Genomic DNA, 15,082 nt, shown 5'->3' with positions numbered 1-15,082 from the left:
GGGGGGGGGGGGAGGGTGTTTATGTAAACTAGATCTATGACCTTTTCAGTGTAAATATACAGAGAAACTTTTTAAGGTGAGCTTAGAATGTTTTCTCAAAAATCTCTTGCCAGAGATATTTAGAATTAAGCACAAGTAGGTATCTTCAGATCCCAAAAGATAGGTCTTGCTACACTGAAGAGCTTGTAATTTTGATTCACCTGGTTGTAGCCTTGAGATTATACCTTGAGGAGACCATCCTAGCTGAGGTACCACAGGAGCCAAAAACCCACAACATAAATGTATGCCTACACTGTGTTTTCTTAGGAGCTTTCAAGTTCTGAAGAGCATCACTTGACAGTAAAGACAGCTTACCAGCATGTTGGTATTCAAAATATTTTGGGCTTTATAAGTCATGACACTTCAGAAAACTTTACCTGTAGACAAAACCTGGAGCACTATTCAGAGGAGAACATTAATATTTTTTACACAGCACAGCACAAAATTAATTGCTGTTATTTAAAATTAGATACTGCTTTAAAATAGTCTTCAGCATCATTTACAGCAGAAGCACATAACCATTTTGGAATTGGCCAAACTACGAGTCACAGCAAAAGCAGTCCCCTTGCCCACATTAAATTCTGGCTGCCTGTCAGCTAAGTGTCAGCTCTTCTCTATAAACACTCTTGTCCCTGTGTAGCTGTTTTATAGGCATGTGCAAATGAAGCGCAGTGTCCATACTGGGGTGTTAAAGTTAATTTTTTCTGAGCTTATTTTCTCAAACCCATGGTATTTGACAACCAAATATTTATTCACTACATTTGCAACAGTTTACTAGAAAAGCATAAAAAAAATTACTAAGTATAAATATACACATTACTTTAAAGTGCATTAACAAGAAACAAAATTTCATCTCGCAGAAAATTGAAATGTATTCCCATAATCCTAAAGACAAGTGTGGCAAAGAGACACAGACACACATACACAAGTCAATACTTATGTGTTGTGACATTTAAGTTTGCATTATGAAATTCTTCTGTTTATGATTGTCTACCAAACTAAACATTTTCTTTGGGATGTGCCAAAGGTGCATATATGAATTTTGCTTTTTCGTTTTGAAGTTTGGTTGCTTGATTAGGGGAATGTTCTAATTTATTTTTAAAGAATGATTCTAATACCCGTTTGTGTAGATGGAATTTATTATTAGCACAAGATCTCTCCAGTCCTTTACACCATACCTTCATACCATCCATCTCAAGTCTTAACTTTAGGGAACTGGCTTAGCATGAAACAGATAGCTGCATCACTTCTAAGACTTCTAGTTCTGCTGAGGCTCCAAATGGCTACAACATATTTAATTTAGAATTTTCAAAAAAGCAAACTGATCTTTGTATAGGAGGAAGAAAATTATTTTAACTCTGCTCATTGTCTAATAAATGGGCAAACTGTTTGTAATCTACTCCTGTGGATATTTTGCATGTTTATATATATATATATATATATATATATACACACACACATATGTAAATACATATGTGCAATCACATGTATTCTTTTTTATATAGTCTCTGTGTATTACTGGCATTTATACACATTTCATCTCCTTGCATCAGACCCTTATTTTCCTAAGACCCGTTACATATTCAATCATATAATACTTTAACCATACATCCTATAGTATACAATTTATAGAATGTGTGAAGATCCAAAATGCTTTAAAAATTTTGCTAGCCTGCAGAGTAAAAGACTGTTCACTACTTTCAGAGAAAGAATCTTTGAAAACTGTTTTGGTTTTTTGATTGTTTACTTTCCAGACTTCTTAGATATATTCATGATCTGTGTCAAAAGAAATTACATATGTTTCAATTGTGTATGATGCAGGAGTAAACTATAATCTTGAGATGCTTTGCAATTTGATTGCATAATTACCTACATTCCCTTTCTTTTCCCTTTTTTCAAATCACAAAATTTTAATCAGGTGAAGATTGAACAAAGGTTGATCTGGGTAGATGTTGCATTAAACTGTTCTGTCTGTGACCCTGAGCAATGTCTCTCTAGCAATGCTTTATGGCTTCAACCGTATACATCCTCAAAATATATGGATGAGCACATCTCCCAGTCTGCTCTTAAGGGCGTCTCAGTGGTATTGAGATTAAAGAAATAAAGTACCAAAGTACCTGGAGGAATTTTAAATCAATTCCTTGCTTTTAAATATACAAAATACATTATTTTAATATTTATCAATGTATTTAAATATTTACAATAAGCAGAGTTAAATTTAAAAGGAGCCTGGCTGGACAGTGCTGGGAACCTTAGGACTAGCTGCTTGTGGGGTTTAGTTTTCGTTGGTTTTGATTTTTTAACACATTGGGGTGGAAGGAGAGAGGTCTGTAAAACAGGAGATTGTTAACCCTTTGCGGCCATGTCAATAGGAGCAGTTGGGTACATGCTTCAGCACACTCGAGTATAGTGGCCAGCAGGTATTCAGCCTAGGGGTCTGACATGAAGGTTTTTTCCCATCAGTTTAACAAATCTCTTGCCAAGAAGATAAAGGCAGCTGAACAGAAAGAGGACTGAGGGCTAGCACACACTTGGGTGTTGCCCTTGAGAGGGACAGAATGGGAGCCAGGAGCTTAACGGGCTGTAGAACTCTGAAGTACCCTCAAGCCTGCCACTTTGGACGTTGCTAAGAGAGCTACATTAGGTGTTTCTCACCTTTGTATTGATGCTTTTTGCAATTAATTAAAATGATAAAAGATTTTACACTGCTACTATGGTTTTTTAAACTGCTTAGTGAATTAAATTCTAGCCCTTTTTTTCTCACAGTCAATAGAAAAGTCCTTTGATTTGACCACTCTCATTCAGTAAGCATCTCCTGCTGTCATAAATACTGCAAGCCATTGGTAGGCCTGTGCTGAAAACAGCACAAGAGCATTGGCAGTCCCAGTCAGAGTGATTGATCTTTGAGTGGAAGAAAATAACTTGTGTAGGCAAAGGAGGCCTTTCTGTAAACACTAGTTTTACTTACGAGATTATTTATGGTTTCTTGATGAACTGTGTCTCCTTGTCTTCCTAACTTCCTTTTCTGTCTCAAATCACATAAAATTACAGCACAGAAATTCTTCCAGCTTAACTGTAAAAGTATTATGTATGGAAAATGAAACATAGTCTGGAAAATCAGTATATAAGCACAAATTACATTCTGTCACATATAAAGCAATCTAGACAATTTGCAGAATGTACAGAAACTTAAAATTGTGCCAAAACCTGAGGTCAAGGGAATAACCATTTAGTGATTCTGTGATAAGCGCATGGCATTATCTAGCAAAGAAATCCAGTGATCAAAGCACTCAGTAAGACAAAAATGGCTATCTGAGAATCTGAATTCACCTTTTGAAAGGTTTATAGTTCCTGCTTTTTGAAACAACAGGGAACTCCAATCTGAAAGCTGTATCAGGCCATCATGTATCATCTGAAGCAGCCTCCAAGGATATAATAAATTACTCTGTGGATTCCGTTTTTCTCTTGCCTTCTGGAGCTATCAGTGTTGTGTTTCAGGTACCAATTTAGTCTTTAGCAAACTGGAGCTAAGCTGTTACAACTGGGAAATGTCATTCACTACAATTGCTGCCACTAAATTAATAACACTTTAAAATAATGCGCTACACAGGATATAAAACCACTTTATTCTATGCAGCATCAATTTCTTTTAAAACTTACGATTCTAACTTTCTGATTTCTGTGCAAGGTTGTCCTAACAATGCAAAACCATTTTGCAGAAACTTCCAAAATGGAAGCTGGTATCATTCATTAGAGAATGGTTCATGGTTTTGGCACTTCATTTCTGTTAAAAATTTAAAATGGATACTGAGTTTTAAGGGATTAGGGTCTTTCAGTTTTCAGTTATTAAGCGGAACAATTTTGGCACCTGAAAGCCAATATTACTTTGCTACTACTAAGAAAAAGGAATCTGTTACATTTAGTCTGTTTTGAAGTTTGTTACTGCAGTTACAAAGCCTAGACAGCTTTTTATAAGCAGATTTGAGAGGTGGGATGCAGTAGCATGATTTTATATTTTAAAAAAAGTAGGTTTCTTGAGTGGTTTTGGGTAGAAAAAAAATACAGTGCCTTCCTTTTGCCTTCCTTTTGCCTTCCTTTTCTCCTCAGTACCATGCCATCATAAAAATTATGAACAGTTGTATCATGTTTCTTCAAACAGCTGGAATGGCACTTTGAACTTCCATAGATTAAGCCAGAGGGTAGGAAGTGGGATAAATGGGGAAGGAAAAAAACCTCAAAACTAAACATGTTAAAACCTTCCTGTGATGCTAATATTGCATTTTATGAATGACCAACATGTTTCAAAGTAGTTCAGTCTCTTCCCTAAGTCTACCCATTCTGTAGGTCATCTGGAAACTTGCACCATCATTTCTTTTATATGCAAAATGGACACTTTTTCAGAATATTCTACTAATCGTGCATGTTACCTGTAATATTTTTTCAATGCTCTAAGGAAATTTTACTGAAAACAGTATATGGAATTGTGGGCTAATTTTATTTCCTCAAGGTCTGTTAGGATCCATTCTGCTCCTTTTTTTTTTTTTTTTTTTTTGCTAGTACTACCTCAGAATATCACTTGTGTGATCTGCTGAGGACACTATCTGTAATGTGCCTTTCCAAAAACAGGATTTCCAGACGATAATTGCAAAGGTTACAGGTTTATGCAGAAATGCATTTACATAAATCAAAGTTACAGATATTATCAAAATTAAATTAGGGCTGAGCCAATTAATCTAAAAAAATCTAAAAAGGTAAATTCAAAAACCTAATGAAGACTTTTAAGTTCCTGAGATTTTTATCCATCTCAAACTCTTTTCCCTTCACAGAGAACACAGGGAAATTATATTTAGCCACACAACACAGCGATTTCATCAATATTGTCTGAAAATATACATATAATTCCACTTTTCTGAAAATATGCTTTTCCTGTATCTTCCAAGTGAGCAGTTTCTGGTGATGCATAGCAAGAGCCTACTTGTGTTCATAGAAGCCTTTTAGTTTACATAAAATGTATAATCACAATGTTCCACCTTTTACCAATAAAGCTATTTTTCCGGTAAGATTTTGTCTAGCTAATCAGCTTCCAAAGAGACCTGATGAGCTGACTAGCCCAGTTACTAAAGCAGATGGCCCAGCCCTAAACTATTTCTGTTTCTAAAATAAATAGCATTGAAAATCTTTATTTTTGAGACACTTTTCAGTTCCTTGTCATGCTCAAACACATGTTTCTGGGTTAGTTACAACTTCGCCATTTTTTTCAGGCTCATCTTTCAGAAACTGCTCCACTTCAATAGAGTCCACTTTGGCATCTCCAGGAGTTTTGTTTTCAGATTTGTTTAATTCCTCTCTTTCTGCTGCTTCTTCTTTTGTATGTGGTTCTTCTGATTTTTTCTTTATGCAGAAGAAATTTCCCAAGGCCAATACAAGGGCTGAGGTGGTGACTTCAATTCCAGCAATAATGAAAACAAACATGTACCTCCCCGTTGCATCCAAGAGTTTTCCTGAAAAAGGCAACATTCCAAGTCATTAACAGAAGTTATTATCTTGCAGTGAATATTTTTCTGATTTTTAAAGCATTTTTACTCTCCTGTCTAGAATCACCATGACTATCTAACCAAGTTTGTTTTTTTTTTCAAATAGGATTTAAACAAGTTAATAACAAAATATTTCTCAATTATTTCAGTTCAGTTTAACAGTCATTGACTCTACATGATACCAAAACACATACTCTGCTGCACCCAGAGGCATGCAGTTCATCTGAAATAAAACCAGCCTCGCCTTCAGGTGCAAGAGATCAAACCCATGCTTTGTATTTCAGATAAAAATGTTTGCATCCATGGATGGGATCTGTGTCATCTCTATCATGATCTGATCATCGTTATCCTCTTGCTCCTAATCTCATTTACCTTTCTACACGTGCACAGTGTAGTAAAGTAGTGGTAGTGCACTGTCTGCTTAAAATGCAAATCTTATTCAATAGTCAGTCTGGAGTAACTGACTGATTTTGACACTGGTAAAGGTAAATTTTTACAGGACTTGGTGGATGTGAATGAACAGGTGGGAGGATATGAACGAAGTGCCTCTCCAAACCTGAAGATCAGAGGAAGTAATGCATAATACTGGTTTTCCCATGAAGTGGGTTCTGTCAAAATAAAAATACTTGACGTTTTTAGAGTCTGGTGTAAACAATAAACATTGCAGTGACCTGGTGGGTTTTGGGAGGGAAAGTGTGTTTCAGTTCAGGGTCTGTCAAATGTTCTTTGATTAGTAATTAATTTGTATTTTGACTTCAAATTAATGAATTTTACTATTTTGTCATGTTCCCTTATTCTTGGGTTGTAAGACAGTAGTGCAGTAAAGTGCAGTAGAGGCACTCTACCCTTCTTAAATCAGTCCAGTTTTATAGTCCTCCTTATAAGATTTTTTTTATTCCTTCAGATGTTTTCTTTCCTCCTCTAAATCTACCGTGGATATAGAGAATGTATCCTAATATTTCCCAAAGAAAATCAACGGGTTCCATATTCTGAATCCCAGTCAGCTATCTACCAATAAGAACTTCAGTGCAGGGTTTCAGAGGAGAAATAGCGGCATCTCCAGATGGCAATTTAACCAATGCTGAAATAGATCCAAGAAGGAAAATGTTTATTCCATCCCTTCTTGGAGTATTTTAGCATGTAACTGCAGAAAGCCTTTGAAACACGTGAAACACCAGCACAATCTGCACTTCTTGAGTGACTCACATCTTTTTCTCAGCTCCCTTATATTTTGTGTAAATTAATGCAATGCACACAATTTTTAATTCTGAGCTAAATGGCATACTTGCCTGCTGATGGTGGACCAATCAGAACAGCCACAGCTTCTGCCAGGAGCACTAAACCAATAGCACTGGAAAACTTCTGCGTACCAACGATAGCCATGAGAACTTCAAACTGAAGAGCACCTACCATTCCGTAAGAAATGCCAAAGAAAATGCAAAAGACCACCAGTCCACCATAATCAACAGACATAGAACCCATGAGATCTGTAAAGCCATTGAAAATCATAGCAAAACTGAAGAGGTAGACACAGCGTGGTCTAACCCATTTAAGACCAGCTACCATTCCACAGACTGGGCGAGCAAAGATATCAATGAATCCCAGAATAGTCAGAAGAAAAGCTGCTTTAGTGTCTTGATACCCTAAATCCTTGGCATAACTCACAACAAACACTGGGGGAACAAAGAGGCCAAGCACCATGATAGATGCTGCTAGAGTATAGATTACAAAACCACCGTCTTTAAACACACTGAAATCCAGAAGTTTTTTCTTCACTTTCTTCTCAGCTGGCTCTTTGGTAGCTTCAGCCTTTTTGGGTGGCTCCAAAGGTCTCATTAGTGCTCCGCATACACAGCAGTTGAGCAGCATCCCACCCAGGATAAGGAATCCTCCTCTCCAACCATATTCATGCTGTAGTATCTGCCCCAATGGTGAGAGAGCACAAAGAAACACTGGGCTCCCAGCAGCAGATAACCCATTGGCTAAGGGCCGGCGTTTGTCAAAGTAGCGGTTTAACATGATGAGTGAAGGCTGAAAGTTTAGTGCCAAACCCAAACCTGTAGTAGAGGGTACATAAAAATTAATACTGGCCTACAATATCATTGTTACAGATACTCTAATTACAGTTTTTCTGATTCATGACTTAAGAGAAAGTAGTTTTATTCCAAATGGACAAAAGAATCCTAAGATAACACAAAGTATTCTACCCCCATAGTATTCCTGTACTTTATGAATACACTTCACACTGTTAAACATTCATAACAAAAATGAATGACCTTTTAATTCCACATTTATCTGCCATCTTTATAAAAGCCCAGTTGGGTGATCCTTATGCTTCAGGTATTTTTCACTTAAAACTTCAACCTAAGTGAACTAATTTTCAGCATAGTACTTACCAGTAATCACACCTGCAGTTAGATAGATCTGAACAATGCTTGTGCAGAAGGAAGCTATCACCATCCCCATTGAGGCAAAAAGGCCACCCACCAGCATGACAGGGCGACAACCAAAGCGATTGACACATACACTACAAAGTGGACCTAGGCAAGAAAAGCAAGTTGAGGTTGTTAAGATAAACCAACTTTTGCAACTCATTTTCTGATACTTTGTATTGTGTTGCTTTGGTACATTTCAAAGTGTAATGTTCATGGTTGGAATGGATGATCTTAAAGGTCTAAGGTCTTTCCAAGTTCAGTGATTCTGACTCATTTTGTGCTTTGTGCATAAAGTCAGGCCAATCAGGAAAAAGGTGCTTTCCTCTGTAGTCAAATACTTCAATCTTTTTTGCCTTCAGAGTGCTTTGTGATTTTTCTTTTCCATCATCTTTAGCAACTACTGACATACAAAGACATAAATTTTAAATAAACTGGATGGGCTTAAAAAATCTTTTGATTTATGTGATTAATAGTAATTCTTCCTTGGGATGCCTTATTTGAACACAAGTAATGATATGCAGTCATGATACAGACTGTAAATGGCTGTAAGATTTACAAATTTAATTGTATGACAAAACCTGATAACTACTCACCTGTTCCATAAAGCATGGCCAACAGAATGGAGGAAATCCATGCAGTGTCACTATATCCAATGCCAAATTCCCGGATAAGTTCTTTAAAGAAGACACTAACTGCCTTAGGAAAGGCGTAGGAGAATCCTGTGATGATGAAACAGCCAAAAAGGACAGCCCAGCCCCAACCTCCATCAGGGGCTTTAACACCTGACGGACCATCATCAGCTACTACAGCTCCCATGATGAACCCTGTGTGTTCCCTAAGAAAGAAAAAGCAATTAGTGTCTCTAAAATTGCACTACCATTTAAACTAAGGCAAGGAACTACGTTTAAAAAGTCTTGAAAATGCAGTGCAATTTTAACTATTTCTTGTTTGAGTTTAGTTTTTACAAAGCTTGCAAAAATATGTGAAAATGAGATGCACACAACTGAGTTTTAAATGAATGGCCCTGCACAGCTCTCAAAGTCAGAGCAGGATTTCATCCAAATCACTGCTTCATCAAAAAACTGAAGCCATAACAGCACTTCGGGGGTGTATCTGACTTTCACAAATATGTAATAATTACTGCATTAAAGTCTGCAGGATTTTTTTATATAAGACCTTGTTACATTAAGCTCCTGGTCTATTCACTTAGGAGACCTGGTGAATCACAAGTGCTCTGTGAAATGGTGGACTAATCACCCAAATTTTTTATTCCCCACTGAGGACAGCTGTACAGCCCTGATACACTGTTATCTTGAAAAGATAGAAAGATCCCCTTGAGATGATGATGAGCTATCATTTTTCACCCATCAAGTTCAAATGCTAAACTGCAATGAAAATCCCCAAGAGCCATTTTTGTGGATGCTGGGAGTTAGAAACTGAAGCAATGCTCAGTACAACTGCCTGCCCAAAGCAAATACTTCCCATTGTTGTTATTACGTGATCAGTAAGAAAAAGTAATATTTGATGAATCCTGGCTAAAGTGTATAAAGAATAGGAATAAGATGTAAAATTGAAGGACTTCAGGGGGTATTGTCACTCACTACTTCCAAGTTGTCCGAACCTTTCATTTGAAGTGAAGGTTTAAAATATTTGGGGAAGGGTTGGGCAGTTTTCGTTCATTTCCATTACCCATCTAATAGCAACACAAAGTTAGAAATAATACATGAGCATGCTTTGTTGAAAAATAGCAACTGGCAATCTCTCCAGACTGCTTATACAGTGCTGGGTGGGGACATTCAGTGCCTTATGGCATTCACCTCTGCCCACAGGCTGGGACAGTCTCCTTGACTGTGTCTACAGCAAAGTTCTTATAAGGGCAGCCTCTGCAGACCCACAGGGCTAAACTACACCCATGCTATATGAAGCGGCGAGTAGCTTTGAGGAGAAACACCGCTAAGAACTATTTGGCAGCACGGTTGCTCCTTCCAGAAGAGAACTGTCCAATATTTTCGGGGGGGGAGAAGTCAACTCGGCACCGAGCCTGGTGCGGACGCGGCTTGGAGGCAGAGCCGGCCCCGCACTGCGAGCCCCGGGCAGAGGCTGCGGAGCCGCCGCACCGAGACGTGCGGGACGTGACTGCCGGGCCGGGGCGGAGCCGGGGCCGTGCCCCCGCCCAGCGCCCGCCGCCGCCGCTGCCGGAGCCCGGGGCTCCCACCGGAGAGGGAAATATCCTCCTTCCTGGCCGTTCTTGAGCTCTCCCATGCCCAGCAGAGCAAGTCAGCCTGTAAGAGACACGTTCCGTTGCACCTGCCTTACGGAACTCACCATCTTTGCCATGAGGAGCAGTCTTTAAACGGTTTTATGTTTTGCTGTGATGAAAGAGCTAGACTTGCTGATGTGAAGGAACGTGGCCTTTCATAAAAATATGTCTACAGGGAAACTCACAGTAATATCCATTTACTCTTCTTTACATCATGGAAGAAATCGGCTAAAAATCACCATAAACCGGCACACCAGATCTTCAAGTGCCATCCTTTCAAGAGTGGTTCACATTTGCACACACATGCCTCAAAAACAGCTCTTCTAAAGGGAAAGGCTGAGAGGATTCGGCTGGTTCAGCATGCAGAAGAGGATGCTCTGGGAAAGCCTTATTGCACATTTACAGTGCCTGAAGTGGCTACAAGAAGACTGGAGAGGGACTTGTTACAAGGGCATGTAGTGACAGAACAAGGGGAATGGCTTCAAACTGACAGTAGGTTTAGATTAGGTATTAGGAAGAAATTCTTTAGGGTGAAGGTGATGAGGCCCTGGCAAAGGTTGCCGAGCCACAAGGCTGTTTCATCCCTGGAAGAGTTCCAGGCCAGGCTGGACAGGGCTGGGAGCAACGTGGCCTGATGGAAGGTGTTTGTGCCCATGGCAGCAGGTTGGAACGAGATTAAGGTTTCTTGCAACCCAAACCACTGTATGATTGTACAATCAGTGTTATTAATCTGGTTTTGTCCATTGGTTGTTCATGTTAACACATCAAAAGAAAAAGACCATTAACTGGAACTAAATGAACCCTGTCTCCATAAACACAAGAATGTACTTCATCCTGTTGTGGTGTACCTTACTAGGCTGAGACTGTATTCACCTACTTAAGAGGTGAATAAGAAATAATAAGGAAGCAGTGCAGAGGTTCCTTTCCAAAATGTATAAATTAGGGGTACCACTTTAGAAAAGGCAGGCTTGTGTTTGATCTGCACTGGCAAAATTTTTACTCAGGATTTTGCTCCAGTGCTGGAATGCCATGAAAGCCTGCTAAGACAGGAGGCTACTGCCTAACTAATGCAACAGCTTGTTTTGCTTTCTGCTTTTGCTAGCTCAGCCCCTTTTTGAGGCAAAGGATTATACTTAACTGGCTGCAGATCAGTTTCATACCTCCACAACAGAAATGAATAAATATTGTCAGTATTTATTCCAGATTCCTTCTGTCATGAATGGGTTCTTGCTTTGGTAATGTGCAAAACAAAGGTAGCATCTGGGGTTTCATCTTCCTGTTAGTATCTTCTTGTTGTCATGGAAACTAATATAGACTCAGGAGGAAATATTAGGTAGCATTGTGGGTGTTGTGATGGTGTGGTTTCTGGAATGATGTATTATGGAAAGGAGCAGCTAGAAATGGCAAGAATCTATTATTTATGTTTAGCCACTACTCTTATTGGCAGCATAGCTGTACTTCATTGTCAGCAGTATGGGTAGGAAGGACATTTATGAGCATGTACACAGACCTATATAGCTTGAGAACTTCATGTTGTCAAGAAGGAGAAATTTCAGGATATTTTCAAGAGTAATTAATTTCTTCTAACTATGGCTGCAATCTACACAATCTTGAATTCTATGATACAAATAAAAAATGGTTATCAAAAATAGAACATAAACTTCCAAGCAGGGAACCCAGCTCAGCCTAGACTTCAGTCTAGGGAGCCACACCCAACTGAGAAATGTATAACTACAAAATAAGGAAGGAGGTATAAGCTGAGTAATGTAGACATTCTACTTCAGTTTTTCTTATCTGTGAAACAAAGAAAATAATTTCTCTCTTCACAGGGTATTGGGTGTATGGATACCTTGAAATCATAGGTTGCTTAATGCTGTGTTAATAGGAGTTATAAACCTCCTGTATTTGCCCAAAGGTACTAAAATCTAAGCAGACTAAACAAAATATGCGTGTTATTCTTGTTTTTAAGTGAGGATACCTAAGACTAACCAACTCTACTGAAATTTTTCAGGAAATGATTCCTGAAAAAATGTTTTTATTTTAATATTCTCCAGACGCTGATGATAACCCTCTACATACAGAACAACTAGCCTTTGCATTGACATCACTGACATATGCCTATTCAGCATGACTTTAACTCCTTCCTGCTTCTCTAAAGTACAAATGCATAAATCTTTAAATCAGATTTTATTACAACTCAGGTACCTCATAGAAGCCATTTAGATGGGCCACTGGTATAACCCACTAGTGCATTTCCTGTGGCTTACCTGCTTAAATATTAGCCAGTTGAATTATACGTTCATTCCAAAGGCTGCTGCAAAATTATGTTCCCTACAAAATCATTACCATATTTATCAATCCTATCCTGACCTCCTGTCCTCCTGCAAGGTCTTGCAGTGACTGCCACTATCCCATTTTGGCCTCTTCCATTTCAAATGAGACAATTTTTCCAGATCTGCTACCTTTCTTAAGTGTTTGCCAGTTTTCCCCATTCTCTCATCTCCCTTTTAGAACTCCTGGGATAATTCTGTGCTGTCTGTAGCTGCAAGTGATGCTCCACCAAATCTTGACTATTAAACATTCTCCAGTCCCCATTTAGTCTCAAAACATCTTAGCTGTTCACTGCTGCTGCACAGTGAGTAACATTCATCACAAGTTATTAGCAGGCCACAGTGACAGTAAATTCACACTGCAATTTTATGTGTAGCAGATAATGATAACCAGTCTAAAGTCTGTTATCTGGGTAAAGTGCTCTATAGGGAAAGTTGTGACTATTTATTTGCTTGTTTTATTTTATATCATTAAAAGTTGTAGAATCCCAGCTTCAGTTAGAAACAACTTACAAAGCCCGAGCCCTGCAGCTGTGATGGCCTTGCAATGTGTTGAAGCGTCAGAAAAACATGAATGCTTGACAATTGCTTATAGTGAAGAAGTGTCCTTATATCGTTTAGTATAAAACCAAAAAGTGACAGAGATAGATAAATACTAATTAAGGGTCTAGTCCTGTCACCAGCTGGGCATCTCTGCTTATTTTTGCAGACTATAATGGAACTACCCTAATATCTAAAGTGCTCACATGCACATGCACTGTATCTGAAGTAGGTGAGCACATGTAGCTGAATATAGTGAGAAATTATCATCTGGCTCAGAGGTGCCATTTTACACAACCACTCTGGACAGTGTAGCTGCATAATAGGGTGTCACACATTGAGAATGTGAATTGCCACTTCAGTCACAATTTTAAAAATTATATTTTTTTATTTCTATAATATACCTTGAGTTATACTTCTGACTGAACCACAAAAGGTGCACTGTACTAAGAGAACCTGATTTACATTTTAAAACGGCTGCCACACTACTTCCTCTGAAATAAACACTGCAAAACCTACATGACTTTACTTTGTGGCATCCTAAATTGAACGGTTTGCCCAAGCGGAGTGCATTTCCACTAGTGCTAACGGTCTGCGCCTGTGAGGAAGCTGAATTACTGAAATTCAACTCCACCTTTTTGTGCTTTTTCTTCTCTCCACAGAATTTCTTAGAAGGCAAGCCGCAGAACCCTCCAGGTGGATTGCGAGCAGCGTCGAAAAAAGGCTCTTTCCCAGGAGATGGAGAGGGGCTGCGGCGGCCGCGCGGGAGGGGCTGTGGGGGGACAGGGCTTGGGAACACAATGGTGGCGGTCGCGGCGTCGCCACGGCCACGACGGCTCGCGGGGCGCTCCGGGGCGGGCACGTAGCGCTCAGCCCAGACGGCTCCTGAGGAGCCGCCGCCGCAGCCGATGCTCACGCAGCCCGGGGAGAGGCAACCCGGCCGCCCCAGCGCTCTTCGTGTGCTTGCTAAACCGAGTACCGGGGATCCTGCCCGGATCTGCGACCATGTCCTTATGAGGGAACAGTCCCTCAGACTTTCGTCGCTCATTCTGACGGACCTGAACCGTCACCGCTAAGACAAAAAATTCCGAAATTCACCTCCGGGAGCTCGACACTGAAACAGGAGGTGAGCAGTAGCGAAGGGACCCTCGTCCGCCAATAACGATGTGAGGCCACGAATGGCGGAAACAAAGCCCGAGCTCGCGGGTGTCCCACGAGCCAGCGGTGTGGCACTGTACGTGCCCTCGGGCGGGTGGCACTGCGCGCCTAGGCGTGACCCGGCTGCCACAAGGGATGTCGGGGGCAGCGCTCTCGTAGCAAGCGGAGTGGGGCTCGGTGGCCAGCACCGCTCAGCGCTCGGACAGCGCTTTCAGGCCGGGGGCGCTGAGATCGTTGGGCGACCCAGAGGCAACGAGGGCTTCCCGACGAAGAGGTGCGCCCGCGTGGCCCCACGAGCGAGAAGAAACGCAGCCGGCGGGACGGCATCCCGCCGACCCTCGTGGGGTGGTGCCAAGGGCTGCGAGAACAGCCGGCGTCGTGCCCACGATCCCACCGGTGCCCAGCGCAACCTCTGGGCAAGGGATGAACCCGCGACTCCTACGCCGCGCTTTGCCCAAAGCCTGGGCGGCGCTCGGGCTCATCCGCTGGCCCGGAGAGCCCCACGCAGAGCAGCATCCTCGGTCAGCCCGGCGCTCTGCATTCGGCTCACCCGGCTCCGGACCCCCCACACCGCCCTCCCCACGCCGTTCGTCCGCGTGCAAGGCAAGGACTCCGCACATCACGCACGACGGCCCCGCCTCGGTACCTGAGTCACGTCCCGCGTCTCGGCTGAGGATGCCCGTGCTGGCCGCCGCCCGCTGGCCCCGTGTGCCCGCAGAGCCGCCACAGCCCGTCTGGTCCCGCCGGCCGGGGAGCGCTCCCGCGCGGCGGCTCCGCGGCTGCTCC

General features: G+C 41.2%; 1 protein-coding gene across 1 annotated transcript; it reads right to left on the bottom strand.

The window, feature by feature from the left end:
* Positions 1-769: 769 nt before the first annotated feature.
* SLC16A3 (solute carrier family 16 member 3) lies at positions 770-15,079 on the bottom strand. The gene is made up of 5 exons (XM_039715969.1): positions 14,943-15,079; positions 8,602-8,843; positions 7,970-8,113; positions 6,863-7,630; positions 770-5,540 (listed from the first exon to the last, which is right to left on the bottom strand). The coding sequence occupies exons 2-5, from the start codon at positions 8,822-8,824 to the stop codon at positions 5,254-5,256; spliced, it is 1,422 nt and encodes a 473-aa protein (XP_039571903.1). The 5' UTR covers positions 8,825-8,843; positions 14,943-15,079; the 3' UTR covers positions 770-5,253.
* Between the last annotated feature and the right edge of the window lie 3 nt (positions 15,080-15,082).

This window comes from Passer montanus, unplaced genomic scaffold, assembly GCF_014805655.1.
Source record: "Passer montanus isolate IOZ18808 unplaced genomic scaffold, ASM1480565v1 scaffold35, whole genome shotgun sequence".
Taxonomy (NCBI): domain Eukaryota; kingdom Metazoa; phylum Chordata; class Aves; order Passeriformes; family Passeridae; genus Passer; species Passer montanus.
The sequence above is the reverse complement of the archived record's forward strand: the minus strand, read 5'-3'. Positions and strand labels throughout refer to the sequence as shown.